General features: G+C 57.0%; 1 protein-coding gene across 3 annotated transcripts in view; it reads right to left on the reverse strand.

Annotated features, from left to right (window-relative positions):
* Nucleotides 1-15241, reverse strand: part of RXRA (retinoid X receptor alpha) — a 96846-nt gene that overhangs the window by 17988 nt on the left and 63617 nt on the right. For all 3 annotated transcript variants that reach the window (XM_048325307.1, XM_048325308.1, XM_048325305.1), the window contains exons 2-4: nt 12953-13218; nt 8130-8280; nt 7178-7357 (exon numbers count right to left, since the gene is read on the reverse strand). In XM_048325307.1, the coding sequence (XP_048181264.1) occupies nt 7178-7357; nt 8130-8280; nt 12953-13218 (597 nt within the window). The remainder of the gene's footprint in view (nt 1-7177; nt 7358-8129; nt 8281-12952; nt 13219-15241) is intronic.

Consider the following 15241-nt stretch of genomic DNA (forward strand, 5'->3'; position numbering starts at 1 on the left):
GATGGCACAGTCCCACCCAGCAGCCAAAGATAAACCAGCCCTCTCTGGGGAGTGTTATCTGCTCTGCTACACCCGTGCTCCCAAGCCCAGGCAGCCTCCTCCAATGGCAGGACAAGCATGGAATCCCTTTGCCATCACCCCCATCCATCCATCCCTCCATCCATCCCTCCATCCATCCCATTCCCTGCAGGAAAGCAGTTTCCCAGTGCTGAGCTGGAGACCCCATTTTCCTCCCTTCCCTCTGGGATGATGCCTCATGCACAGGTCTTCCCCAAGGAGTGCACCTGCAGGAGCAGGTGAAGCTCAGCTGCTCCTTGCTCTCTCCACACCACCAGGAGTTTGTGAACACAACCCATCCCTCCCTTGGGATGATGCAGGACACCTGCCCAGCCCTGGTGGATGGATGCAGCTTTTGGGGATGCCTGCCAGGCTGTTGACTCAGTTGCTGATCCTATTTTCTCTCCCTCCAGGCAGCTCCCGGAATGAGGTGGGAACAGCTTCACTCCTCATGTGCGCAACAGAACTGCTCCTGCAGCAGCTCTGGGCCTGGCCTGGGGCACACAAGAAATCCCCTCCCAAAATCATCTCGATGTCACCTCCTTCTTCCAGGTGTGGCACTCCCTAAGCCCCTCTTCAGGATCCAGAGGTTGAGTTCCAACCTTGTCTCTCCACTTTCCTAATTCCAGGTTCACCCTGAGAGCCCCAGGGCTGGAGAGCCCCACACGCTGTCCTGAAAGCTGCAGGGATTTGCAGCCAGCACTCCAGACTCATGGATCCTGTGGGCTCCAAGATTTGGAGTTCCCTGCAGGTGCTGCCATCCTGGCTTCAGAAGCTCAGCAGAGCTGAGAGGACATCCAAGGAGCAGCCGAAAGTGTCTCAGAGCTGTCACCCACAGTCACACGTTTTTAGGAGAGTCCTCCATGTCCCCAATCTCCACAGGCACAAGCCCAGTGGAAAATGTCTGGATTTCCTGCCACCAGCATAACCTTGGAGCTGCTGAGGACTGGCCAAGCTGCTGCTCCTTCTTAGCAGAGATGCTGAGGGACACACCACCATCCCAGGAAAAGAATGGGAACTGTGTTCCTTGAGATGTAGGAAAAAACAGCACGTGGGATAGAGGGAAGGAAGGAAGGACAAGTGGGTTTTTACCCATGAAATCTGGCCAAGTCTCCAGCAGTGAGCAGACCCCTCACCACACAGACCCAGGACCTCACCTCTGGAGTCCACTCCCCACTTCCACTGGGGATTAGTCAAATAAACCATGGTGGAGATGACAAAAATACATTTTTCAAGTGGATCTGGTCCGGGAACTGGGTTTCCTTTACAGGTTTGGTTTTTATTTATGTTTTTAAGAAGAGGAACACAAAGGTGGCAGCTGCACAGCAGCTCGTCTGGTGACACCAAAATGGGAATAACCTTGTTCTTCTCAGCTTCCCAACAACGCCAGTATTTCTGGTCCTGAGGGTGGCACAGCTTTTGATCAACCACGTGGGTCCATCCACCTCAAACGCAGCAGCTGAGCCAGGAATTCAGCTTGCTGCATCCCAGAAAAGCCTCTCCTGCCAGGCAGAGCACTCCCAAACCGTGGCCACCCCGTGTTTCCAGAGCTGAGCTTCCCAGCCCTCTCCTCCGTGCTGACAGCTGTGCCAATGCTTTTATTTTTCATCAAGGAGCTTTGGACGGCTGAGAGCTCTTCCAGGCTGATTTTTCTAAACATAAGGGAAGCATTTGAACCTTGCAGTCCACTTGAGGAGAAAAAAAGATGCAGTCAGGGAGCTTGGAGAGGCAGCCCCACCTCCTCCAGCTATGTCTGAGCCGAGCCAAGGACAGAAGCCTGTGTTTTCCATGGCACCTGATGAAGAGCCTCTCCTGTTATTCTGCCTGATTTGGTCTGTGCTTGCCTCAGGCCAGTTGCTGTCATGTTTCATCTTGAGCTTCTCCAGCCCATCTGCACTTCCCCAGGCCATGGTACAGCAAGACATGGAGCCCCATGTGTCCAAACCACTCCTTGGTGACCTCTCGCATCTTTAAAATCCAAAACGTCCTGTGGGCTGCAGATGAGCCTCAGCTACCCAAGTCCGAGGGCTGATGAGCCAAAATGCCGGATCCGTCCTCTGCAGGTGTCCATGTCACACTGGACACCTTGGCTGTGCTCGTGGGGCAGCATCTGATGGCTAAAAAAGCAGCTTTGAGTCCATTGCAAAGTGCCACCCAAGCCAGTTCAGGTGCCCAAACCAACCCCTGTGGGAGGCCACGCTCATGGGCACTGCACTTCTGTGCCAAAGGAATGCCAGGGAAGGGAGGGAGAGGCCCAAAGGAAAAGATTTTCCACAGGGAAATGGTGCTTCTGAGAGGGCAGGAGCAGCACAGGTTTGTTTATTAGCTGGGAGAGACCTGGAGGCTCCAGGAGCTCCAGTGACACTCACCTGGTGTCAATACAGAGCTTTTTGGGATGAAAATCCATCCCTCTAGGAGCAACAGGGTGGGATTGTGACTTTTCACGGGGAAAGGATAATTCACTGCCCCCAAAAATGGGGTTTTCTCAGAGGGACAGACCACGTGCCCTGCAAGCACAGGGGGAAGGCACCAAGAGAGCCCCAAACCCGCTCAGTTTTGGTTTTCCCCCAACCTGCAGGTGGGTGGCTCGTTATTTATGAGGTGCTGGGTGGGGGTTATTGGGGATTTCCGTTTCTCTCACGCTGGAATTTACTGGGCTCTGCTGCCTTTCATGAAGCCAAGTCTTTGCTGTGTATCACCAGCATCTTGAAGCGTTTATGCCCCAGGTACCTGTTTATATCCAAAATGCCAAGACAGCTGAGGAAATGAATTCAGACAGTGTTTCTTCTGCTTTGCTTTCGTGTGTCACCTTTTTATTTCCTCTTTCAGAGGTGCAGCTTTCTGCTACTGTAAACAACCTCAAAAGCTGTGACACATGAAATAAATGGTGGGGTGTTATTTTTTTTTTCCTCCAACATTTTCAACCGAACGCCGTAATTTGTTTAAGGAATGCAAAATACCACGGTGGTAATTAAAAAGTGTAACTTCAGAGTGTTAAAAAGTGGATTGAAACCTTGGAACAGCTCCAGAAAACAACAGCAAAAAACCCCTGGCTCACTTCACTCTCTGGACACTGAAGTATAAGCAAACAGCAGCTAAAGGAGAGAAAACCAGAAGCCAAACCTATTTTCTCAACCTAAGAGCATCCTTAAAAACAAAAAAAAAAAACCCCAAACCCAGCATCATTTAACCAGCTGGTTTAAAGAGCAGCACTTTAAAAGGATATAAGAAACAAGCTCATTAAGCTGGGAGACATTTTCCATTCCAAAATCACTCCTAAAAATAACTGTGCTCTTGACCTCTGCCCCTTCACTAGGCTGTGGCCACTTGCCTGCTTTCACATTCACTTGGACGCTGGGTTGGAAACCTGAATTCCTGCTCTTTCTCCCCAGACTCTTCATGCTCCTGAGGGATGGCTCCAGCTCCAGGGGCATGCACAGCCATGGCAGGGGATCAGGCACAAGTCACTCCATGTGGGAATCTTCAGTCCCTCTGGACTAAGTGATGGAGCAGCTCCCCGGAGCAGCTCCCTGGAGACATAGGAAGGTCTCTGGGCTGTGCAGATGCTGCAAGTCCAACCCTTCCTAGGTTAAACCCCTCAGCTCGGCAAGTGAGAGGGGGAAAACCAACCCACAAATACGAGAGGAGGAAGAATTAACTCGGGCTGTGAAGTTTAACGAAGTTCGGAAATCAGAGACCAGGCATGCAGCTGGATAGATGTCCTGGATGCTCCGAGCAGGGCTCTGGACCTCGGCACAGCAGCTGCAGCCACGCCGTACCTGCACCTGGATTTAGGAACGACTTTGGGATCAGCTCCGCAGCCTGAGCTGCAGGTGCTGCAGGAGAGCTCTCTGCTCTCCAGATGGGCTCTGAGATGCACCAACACCCATCTCACGCAGCTGGCACCAAACCCCAGCCTGCAGCCCGAAACGTGAAGCGCTGCTCCCAACCTGGGCAGTCCAGCAGGTCCTGCGGAGCCAGCCTGGCTCTCCCCAGGAGCCCCTCACATCCGGGGGAAGGCTCCAGGAGCCGGTTCCCAACGGCTGCTCCCTGTGAGGCAGCCAAGGGAGCATGAGAAAGGGCTCCTCGCTGGTATTTCCTGCTCCCTGTGCGATCCCGAGGCGCTGCCAGCACTGCCGGAGCCGGCACCTCGTCACACGGGACAGCCGGCGCTGCACCGCGCCCCTGCCCGCCCTGTCACCTCTGCTGTCACCCCTCTGGCACACAAGAGCCCCCCATCCCAAGTCCCCTGGTGTTTACTCCCACCTCTTCACAAGACCTCTGCCTCCCTCGAGGCAGTTTCCACTTTTTCCCTTCCAAACACGAGGCTGCTGATGCACAGACACCTCAGACCCTAACGAGGAACAGACCGAGCAGGGAGAGCTCAGCTCCTGCACGCAAAGAGCCACCCCCACAACAATAACCCTTGCATTAGTCAAGATCCCTGATGGTAATCTTAATTTTGTTGACTATCCAGTATTTAGTGGGAGACAGAGTACAAAAAACCAAAGCCTTACACAGCTGGCAGAAATTCACAGGGGGAAAAACATTCCCAGTTGCTTGTTTATTATCCCAGAGAGCGTGAGGCTCATTCACCGTGAACATCGGCATCTCTCAGACGTGTTTTTAACGAGAACAGCCAGAAGAGATGCACACAGCAGGAGGAACCCTCTGCTCCTGCAGGCTTCCCCCACTTTAAGCCAAGGTTTGTGGCCCTGAAGGATCCCTGGCCCCCAGCAGGGCCAGCCTGGGTACGCTGCTGCTTCTGCCCTGGCTGGGCACAAGATCCATCCCTCCGGGTCTGCTCTTGGCATCTCCATCTCCACCTGGAGACCCCTCAGCTGTCAGGATCAAACCCTTCCAGACCTCCATCAGCTGCCCTGCTGATTTTCCTTCTCTAATCCAACTTCTCAGCTAAGTAAGAACCCCTTCCCTCTTACCCTCTGGCCCAGGTCTTTGGATACGATGGTGGCTCTCACTCCTCCTCCTCCCAGCAGCACTCCCCACCCCAGCCCTGCCTCTCACCACAGCTCCAGTGCTCACTTTAGAGCTTTTTGCTGTACTTCCACCACATCCCAGTACCTCTGGGCTACAGGAGAGATGCTTCCCAGCAGGAATCTGCTGTGCCTTCACGCAGCTATAAATTAGGTCTCCAGAGCAAGATGTTTTTTAGGGAAATGAGGCTCATTACCCTGGCTCTGTTACTTAAAAGATACAAGAGTTTATGCTAGAGGATAAAAAGGCAGCTAGGTTGTGAGTATTTAGGCAAAAGGAATTAGCAATGCAGGATTTAGCCCAAAACTCTTCCCCAAAATAGAGGTGGGAGCAGGAGTGGTGTAAGGACAATTCCTGGCAGCAGCAGCAGTCAGCTGGGACGGGTGCAGCAGGAAGAGACCTTTTTTTCTGACATATCAGGTGGATATCCCACGTGAAACTCCAGAGCTGCTCAAAACCAGAGCTCGGCAAGATCCAACTTCTGACTTCCAGCTTTAGGACAAATGAGACATTTCTGTGAGACCCTGCATTTTTAGATTTATAATGAGAGACAGGGGAGTTATTCCAGCTTTCTGTGCATGGGGATTAGGCCCAAATCATCTCATGATGAGTGTCAAATCACCAGTTCCTGCCCTTCCCCAGCACTGCCCTCACCAGATCCATCAGCACTGCCTGAGCGCACTCCTGAAGTTACCAAGATCCCATCTGTCACACTTTTAAATAATTGTCTGATCATTATGAATTCATTTGCTATTCATTGTGATAATGTTAATCAAGACGAATTAATAGAGTCCTCACACTGTACGTGCTCCCTGGGGACTTCCACCACCATTTAGAAATTAATTAATGGACCTGTAATTCTTAGCGGCGCTGCCCATGCAATCACCACTAATGGCAGGCACGGAGCAGGTACCTGCTCACAGGGTGGCAGGGCAGAGTTCCAGCATTCCTGCTGCTCCTCCCAGCCCTACACACCTTGTTCTGGGGGCTGAAAGGTAAAGGGGGCTCCAGCTGCGTGGGGAAGGCTCTGGAGGCAGTGCCAGGGGAAGGGGATGCTCTGTACTTCTCCTGCTGGACACATAGGAGAGTTCTTGGCTTCTTTTTAGTCACCCATGGCTCAAGTTTTGGCTCAGATTTTCCTCATCCCGCTGCACATCGCCCATGGGATCCAGTATTCCCCACTGCTCTGCATCCAAGGCAACGCCAGCCCCCACTCCTGCACTGCCCTGAATGCCTCAATCTCTCCAATTAACGCTACAGCTCTGCTGGGGCAGGAAGATTTGTTTTGAGCACCGAAGGGTTAAGCTCAGCAGGGCTAAGGAGGTCCCCTGGGTGCCCCAGCAGTCTCCCCACACCTCCAGCACAGACAGCTGTGACACTTGGTGACTTTGGTCCTTGGGTAACCCCCTAAACCGAGCGTGGCAGCGTTTGCCCAACACTCAGAGCAGCTCCAGCACTGCCCCGTTTAATCAACGCTCCAGACAGGGCTGAGTGCTCTTCAAAGGGTCCCAGGCTGGAGCTGCGGGCCAGGGCCAGAGCTGAGGTGGCTTTATCAGCCTGTCAGGGAGGCAAGTGTGGCTCTGAAGATGTAAGGGGAGAAAGCAGCACGGAGCCGGGGTCACTCTCACGTCATGTCTGCTAAAAGCCTGCTCTGCCGGCAGATCAGAGCAGACGCAGTCAGCGTTTAGAAAGATCATTTAAAAGAGGCACAGCCGGGGAAGTTTAGATCCTAAATTTAAATTCCACTAAGGGAAGAGCTATCTTAAGAGCCTGAATTTCTTTCTTCTGCCCAACGAGAAAAAAAATGCAGGATTGGATGAGGTGCTGAAGCTGTGGCACAGGATGCCCAGAGAAGCTGTGGCTGCCTCATCCCTGGAAGTGTCCAAGGCCAGGTTGGAGTGGAAAGTGTCCCTACCCACGGCCCATCCATCACTTGAGCACTGCTCTGGGACTCAGCGCTGCTCCAGAGCCCACAAGAGGCTCTGGCTGTGGCGCAGAAGCAAAATACAAACGAGATTTTTGTCACCGCCACGCAGACACCGCCTCTGGTGCCCACCACGCTTCCTCCTAGGGAAGAAAAGACCCCTGCAGCACCCATGGGTGCTCTGGCCAGGCCGGGCCTTACCTTCTCTCTTCATGCCCATGGCCAGACACTTCTGGTAGCGGCAGTACTGGCAGCGGTTGCGCTGGCGCTTGTCGATCAGGCAGTCCTTGTTGTCCCGGCACGTGTAGGTCAGGTCCTTCCGCACCGTGCGCTTGAAGAAGCCTTTGCAGCCCTCGCAGCTGTAAACCCCGTAATGTTTACCTGGGGGGGGGATAAAACTCGGGTTTAAAGCTGGCCCCAGCTCCCCTCTCTGCCACCAGCTCTCCCAGGGCCTCTCCCAGCTGTGTTTGCGGGGAGCAGAGGTTTCCTGGAGCTGGAGCTCCATAGAATCAGGATGCCCTCCGTGGGCCATATCCTGCCTTACATCCAGGGAAAGGCCATTTCTTGGTCATACAGCAGGGCTGGGTTAGTGCAGCAGTGGAACAGGGTGACCCCCTGTACCCCTCTGAGCTCTCTGAACCCCCCCACACCAGACACACGACCCCAGCCTGCTCTGTACCCTGTTCCCACCCTCCATTTCCAGCCTGGAGCACAGGAGGGGTCCCGAAGGACTCACAAACCAGGCAACCAGAGCTCTGCTGGAGCAGGAAGCTTTTAGAAAAGCAGGAGAATAAAGGGAATTAGCACATCTTTATCTCCCAGGAGTGAAGACACTCCGTGTCAGGAGCATCTTTTTATGTGGTGCTGTGTGACAGCACCAGTGTGCATCAAAGGATGGGGAGAGGGAGGACACCCCCGATGCCTTGTTCGCCAATAGGGTCAGGATGCAACCCCACTGCTGAACAGGGACCTGGCGTCTCCTGGCTCAGCCAGACCAGGACTCCATCCCCTGCCACATCCCGTCCCAAAGGAGAGCTCCCACCAGCACTCCCCGTGCTGCCAGGAGCAGGGAGCCAATGCCAACCCTCTGCCAGGGCACCCACACCCTGAGCCCGCTGCCCTGAGCCCCTCCTGGGGCGGGTGCCAGCCTCACCTGAAGATCTGTCCCCACAGATGGCACATATGTGCTTGGTGAAGGAGGCCATCGTTCCTGAGGGGTGTGCTGGCACTTTGAGGACTCCATTGAGCCCCAGGGGTGGCTTAATGTCTTCTGTGCTGGTGACGGAGTTCATGGGCGAGTTGAGCTGTGGAGGCACAAGCACAGGGCTCAGCTGGGACCAGTGACACGGGGACACGGGGGACAAGCTCCCAGTGGGGATCAGCAACTGCTCCAAACACCCACCACAAAGCTGAACCAAGAGGATTTGAGCACAAGGAGCACAAGCACTCATCTGCCCTGGCACAGGAGCCGGGGTGGCTCTGAGCTGGCAGCAGGGTGACAGAAGGACATGGCCGGTCCCCCAAGCACCACCAGCAGCCACGCAGGGCTGACCCTGCCCATCCAAGGAGGATGTTTTTCCATGATTTAAGTGGAAGGCAAGTTGCCCCAGCACAGCCCCCACAGCCAGGGATCAGCAGCCACCCCAGCTCCACCCCACCACAGGACACAGGGACAAAGATCTGCAGTGGTGGCTCGTGGGAGAGCTGCTGGCTGGGAGCGAGCCCCTGCATGGATGATGAAGGCCAGGACACTCTTGTTTAGCTCTGCAATTCACAGAGATCCTTTTAGTATTATCTGTCCAAAGGAAAGCTCCATGGCAAATAAACAGATTCCAGATGCAGCAGGGCCTGGCTTTCCAGAGCTGGTGTGGGTGGGACACGTCTCTGCCACTTCCAAATGCCTCTCCTTCCTTCCCTTGGCCCCCAACGAGCAGAGGATTGGGTGGAAGCTGGTGCTGGCACCGTGGCACTGGTGTGGAGTGAAGCATTCCTGGGCTGAAGCCTCCACTGGGCTGTTACACTCTTGTGTGCAAGGAGAAACTGAGGCCCAGAGCTGTAGGATCTGGGGACAAGCTCATCCCATCCAGGAGGGTCTGGGGGACCTGGATTTGGTCAGCTCTGCATGCAGAGCCAGCTGGGACCACTGTGGGTGTCCCCAAGGGAATCAGCCTGCCAGGGACTGTCACAGAGCCACCATCCCTGCCGACCTCCAAAGCCAGGCTGGACACACAGGACTGTGCCTCAGTTTGTTGCCTTCCTCTGCCCTAACAGAGATCCTCAGCGATTGCACTTGCCACAGATTAACCCAGGGAAGTCCCAGGGCTTGTGATCTGTCAATTAGAGCAGCGCAGCCGCTCCTCTGGCTTTCAAGTCCCCAGGCTGGTGGGGAATATTTGGCAGGCAGATGACTGACAGCCCCACAACAGAGCTGGATAAACCCACCCTGGAGAAAAGGGATGGATCTGCCTCCCTCTGCTGCCCTGACTGTGCCAGCTGATGAATCAAAGGCAGCTGGCACCTGGTGATGCACTCCTGGCTTTAGCTGCTGTTGGATAGAGCAGAGGAGGGGGGGACGAGCAGGTCCCCAAGCAGGAGCATCTCTTTTTGAGTCCCACATGGTCTCTGCGAGCAGGGGCTGCCAGTCAGGGTGACCTGCTCCAGGAATTCCTCCCCGAGCACTTTCTGGGAAGCAGAGCCAGTTCCAGGCGCAGCTGGTGGCGACGGCTCATGTCACACTGCATCCCTGGCTGTGGGACTGAGGCCAGAGGCCACGGCTGCCTGATGAAGATAAAGCCTTTCACCATCACTTCCCCCAGCCCCAGCGGCCCACAGAGCCCACCCTGAGAGCATCAGGGGGATGACAGGCAGAGCAAGTCCCACCCAGGAGGGTGGGGGTCCCGCCAACCTCCGCAGCCCAGAGCATCAGCTGCTCAGAGCTGGGTCAGCCCAGGCTGGGAAGGGGAAAGTCTTCGGTTCCTCTCCCAGCGCCGGCCCCAAACCTCAGCACAGGCACCCCGGGGTTCCCACACAGCCCTGGCGCCTGCCCCAGCCCTTCCCCTCCGGGAGCACGTGCAGGGAGGGGACAGAGGAGGGGACAGCAGCCCCTGGCCGTGACACAGCACTTCTGCTGTGGGACAGCACGGCTCCAGCTCAGCAGTGAGCCCAGGCACGGGGCGGGGAACCAGGGCTCTGCTCCCCCAGTGACGCCGGCACCTCTCGGCTCCTTCCCTTCCCTCTCCAGCTCATCGCACCCCGGACTGAATCCTGGCCCTTCTGGCAAGCAGAACTTTATTCCTCCTGTTCCCACCCCAAAAAACATCCCAGCCCTTCCCCAGTCCCCCAGGCGCCCTTACAAAGAGCACTGTGCCAAGGCAGGCGGCGGCTCTGCAAAAGCCTAATCCCACGTCTGATCTCTCCCCACTCGCCCCCGGGAGCCCCGAGCTGCTGCCAGCGATGCCTGGGGCTCCACACAGCCCTGCAAACTGCATGGAAAGTCCTTCCCTCGCAGCTCTCGCTGAAAATCCTGCACTTTTTTTCCTCTTTTCCCATCATTTTTAGGTAAGAGGGTTTAAGTAATCTGTTAAATCCCGGGGCTGCTGGGTGTAGCCCCCCCAGGCTGGCTGGGACCCTGCTCAGCACTGCCTCGCCCTGCCCCTCATCCCTGGGGCAGACCAGCACCAGCATCCCGTTCCCATGGATGCTGGGATGCCATGGCAGGATCCCTGCCACATTCCCTGATTTTGGGGCTGTGTTTGCAAACCACACAAGATCCTGGGAAGCTCCCAGAGCTGCAGGGAGAGCGCTGGGAGCACCTCGAGCATCCTCCAGGACTATCACTGAGGGCTGCTGGGGTCCTCCCCTCTGCAGAACCACACAGGGTAGGGCCCCCTGTTTTTTGGGATCCTGGCAGCTCCTTCCCCCCCTGGCGGAGGGGACCCACCCTCGGGACCTCGCACACCGCGTGCTCTTCTGCTCTGCTGCCTCTCCGGAGGCGACGAGGCGTGGCCTGATGGCAAGTGGCATCTGCCATCTGATGCAAACCACCTTCCATCAGTGCCATCCCTGCCCGGCGACGGGGGCCACACGCCTCATTACCCCGGCGCTCTGCCAGCCGGGGCAGGGGGGCTGTGCTCCCCACCAAGCACTGGCCTTGCTGCGCCCCTCCTCCTCCTCCTCATCCTCATCGTCCTCCTCGTCCTCCCCCCACGCTCTGCTGGCCCAGGTAGGCGCCTCTGCCCGCTGCAGGGACAGGGACAGGGACCTAATGTGGCCAGACAGGGAACAGATGGCAGGAGCCATTAGGCTGAAGCCCTCCCAAGTGTCACCTTGAGGAAAACCACTTAGGACAAGTCCCTGAACAAAGGACGGGCACTCTGAAGGCGGAAGCCACCAGGATGGAGCCACTGAGGGCTGGAACCACCAGGATGGAGCCACCAGGATGGAGCCACCAGGATGGAGCCATTGAGGGCTGGAACCACCAGGATGGAGCCACCAGGATGGAGCCACCAGGGATGGGGCCACCAGGGATGGGGCCACCAGGGATGGAGCCACCGAGGGCAGGAGCCACCAGGGCTGAAGCCAGCTCGCTCCCACCACCATGCCACCACACTCTCACTTCCCCTTCTGCCCTGGAGCTCTGCCTCGTTTCGGTTCCCCCACTGGCCGCTCCCGAACTGCACCTTACAATCGCCCTTTCCCCACCACCTCCCTGGCTTGTGGCTCCCCTCAAGGTTGCCTCATATCCCCCTTCCCACTCCTTCCCCACCATTTTGGCGCCGGGGCAGCTAATTTTGCTCCGGCTGCCCGTTCCCAGGCGCAGTTTCAGTTCCTCTTCCCTTGGCCCTGGGAGGGGAGGGGACGTGTCCCCCCCGCTGGTGTCCCGCAGAGGGGAGCGGGGTGTGCAGGTCCCTGCACATCTGAGGGGGTCACAGGTTGAATCCTGCACGGGATTCAAGCTCATCCAAAGGCAAATCTTCTTCCTCTCTGCCCAGCACAGGGATGCTGGATCCTGGGGGTCCCCAGGGCTGGCAGTCAGCACAGCCCCATGTAGTAAAAGGACCTGTTATCTCTGGGAATAAATCAGGCCAATATTTAAAAATAAAGGTGCTGGCAGGTGCTTGACTCCCAGAGAGGGCCTGGAATAAATAAACCCACAGCGAGTGGCAGGTGGTGGCCAATTCCTTAATCTGCCCTTTTACTAAACATATCCCGTGCGAGGAGCCAGCAACAGGTGGCAGGGGCTGGCCAGCACTCCGATCTGGCTATTTTTAAAAAGAGCTTATCTCGCCCTGCTTGGAGGGGTTTTTACATAATCTTCAGCCACTGAAGGCCAGGCCTTGCCCTGTGAGGAGAAAGGGGCAGCGGGCAGAGGACCCCTGGGGTTGTACGAGTGACGGGACAAGGGGAAAGGGCCTCGAGTTGAGACTGGCTGTTAGGGGTAATTTCTTCATGGAAAGGGTTGTCAGGCTTTGGAACAGGCTTCAGGGAGGTGGTGGAATCACCACTGGAAGTGTCAAAGGTGCGTGGATGTGGCACTTGGGGACATGGGTTTGTGGCGGGCTTGGATGATCCTAGAGGGCTTTTCCAACCAGAACAACTCCATGATCCTACGGGGACCACGTGCTGGCCCTGCAGGGGCTGTGCTGCTTCCCAGGAAGGAGCAGAATCCCAGACAGTCCTAGGGTGGCTCTGGCTCCTGCCACAGCTACAGTAGCCCCCAGGTGACCCCAAGATGGTCACTACTCCCCTTCCACCCCATCCTGGGGACAACAGGCAATGGATGGCCACATTCCAGCTGCGCTGGTCCCTCCTAGCCCATCCTTCAGCCCCCAAAGGAGCAGGACGCCTCCAGCTTCGTTTCCCCCTCGAGTTCCTGCTTTGTGCCTCCCCTTGGCGCTTGTCTGGATGAGGAACCCCCCGAGGTGGCTCCTCCCTGCCCAAACAGGCAGCAGTGAGCCCTCACTGCCGTGCCCTTACCTGCGGGCTGCTGGTGCCGAATCCCAGGCTGGGCGTGGAGGGGACGGACATCGAGTGCGGGCCCATGGGGGAGCTGATGACGGAGAATGGGGGGCCCATGCCATTGATGGGCGAGCTCAGGGTGCTGATGGGCGAGTGCAGCTGGCCCGGCGAGCCCAGCGAGGAGCCGATGCCCGGCCCGATGGACGGGTGCAGGGAGGGGGTGGCCATGGGCCCCCGGCTCGTGGGGGAGTTCAGGGATGTGGAATTCACTTGGTTGGAGAAATCTGGAAGAGAAGGAGGAGAGGAACGGCATTGAGTCACCCACGTGGGACAGAGCCCTGAGCTGCAGCCCCCCTGCTACTCCCCCAAAATTCCCAGTGCAGCTCCATCTTCCCAAACCACCTTCTCCTGGAGTATCCAGGCAGGCATTAAGACACATGCTGAGAGCATTTCCACCTCGTTAAGAGCATTTCCACCTCAAGCCAGGCATCAGTGCCCTCCTCCACCACCTCCCTGACACAGCTCTAAGCTCTGCCAGGGGCTCAGCGTGGCTGCCCCAGCTGATTCCCTCCATGCCACAGGATAATTTGGATTTATCACCAGGCCAGGCCGTGCGTGGGGAACAGAGAGCAGCACCCACAGGCTGTGGAGGTGGCTCAGTCTGTGCATCACACACTTGGCTGGGGTGCGTGTCCCTCCAAAGGGAATGGAGGTTCAGAGGTTGGATTTGAAGATTTTGGAGGTCTTTTCCAACCTGAATGACTCCGTGATTCTGGAACACTCTGCTCTAGAGCGGGAGCAGCTCTGCAGGCAGCAGGACAGGCTGTGTGTGCCTGTCCCGGGGGAGCAGAGGAGGGGGGTGGGAAGGGGGGCTTATAAATAGCCTCCGATTCTCCCAAGAGGAGACATGGAGCCATTCCTGGCACATTTCCTCCTCATCCTGTCACGCTGCTTGCAAAACAATCCCCAGCGAGGAAGGGGCTGGCTCTGGCCCCGGGGAGGGGCGGGCGGAAGGCAGCAGGGATGGGGGGGCCCCCCCAAAACCCACCCGGACCCTCAGCTCACACCAGGGATCCAGAGAGGGGGAAGCACCAGCACGGCCACCTGGGTGCTCATGGTGGGTCTGCCTTTGGCTGCAGACCCCAAAGTGAAGTAAAGTCTGGAAAATTCCATCTTCGGTCGCCTGCATCCGTCAGGATCAGCTGTCTCCCCAGGATTTTGGAGCAATTAACACACAAATGTCACACGGAGGGAAACGCTGAACCCACAGCAGCCCAGCCCCACAGCAGCCTTCCCTGGAGATCCCTGACCCTGGTGGAGAAACCCCAGCAGGAGGAAGAGAAGGTTCAGCAAGGCAGCGATGCCGCTCTCGCAAAGATGTGGAACCAGCACCCCACTGCTGCTTCCAGAGTCCCATCACTGCTCCCAGCATCCCATCCCTGCCTCCAGAATCCCACTGCTGCCTCCAGAATCCCACTGCTGCATGCAGAATCCCATTGCTGCATCCAGAGTCCTACTGCTGCCTCCAGAATCCCACCACTGCCCCCAGCATCCCCAGAATCCCACCTCTGCCCCCAGCATCCCTCAGGCACCCCTGGGCCGTGGCAGAGAGGAGCCCCCCTGTCCCTGGGGCCAGGCCTGGCCGGGCTCTCACAGGATGTTGACACAAACCGAGCGCCGGCCACCCCGTTGTCACCCACGGCTGAGTGACATGAGGGAGGCACAACAGGAACGCCAGGAAATTCCTTGAGGATTCCAGGGCTGCTCCTGGCGTTTGGCACAGCGCTTCCCAAGGCTGGTTTTGGGGTCTTTATAGAGCAGCAGGGCTCTGGAGAGCCCCCAGTGCCGTCCAGGAGCTCGTTCTGGAGCAGGACCCCACAAACACCCAGGAGGTGATGGAGGGACACCTGCAAAGGATGCAGAGGGTCCCTGGCCAGGGGAAACAGGCCCATGAGCTGTGCAAAGGGAAGGCAGCAGAGCACAGTCCTTCCTTTGAAAAGACCCAGAATATTTAAGGCAGGAGAGGTCACAGGCGGGTCACTGGCGACCGGCCCGCACGTGTGGGGCCGGCACCTCTCCCGAAATAATCCCAATCCCTGGGCACCTCAGGAGCTCCCTGCACATCCCACGTCACCACATCAGCTCCCCTCAGCCTATTCCCACACTGATGTGTTCCCCAGCACCCAGCAAGGAGCTGGGAGGGAATAATTCAGGAAATGACAAAAAGGAAAAGAGAGGAGAGGGATAATCACAGAATAGGGAAATATGGGCAGGCACGGCCACATTTGGGTGGGTTTGCACCCAAAC

This window comes from Corvus hawaiiensis, chromosome 21 (assembly GCF_020740725.1).
Source record: "Corvus hawaiiensis isolate bCorHaw1 chromosome 21, bCorHaw1.pri.cur, whole genome shotgun sequence".
Classification (NCBI taxonomy): domain Eukaryota; kingdom Metazoa; phylum Chordata; class Aves; order Passeriformes; family Corvidae; genus Corvus; species Corvus hawaiiensis.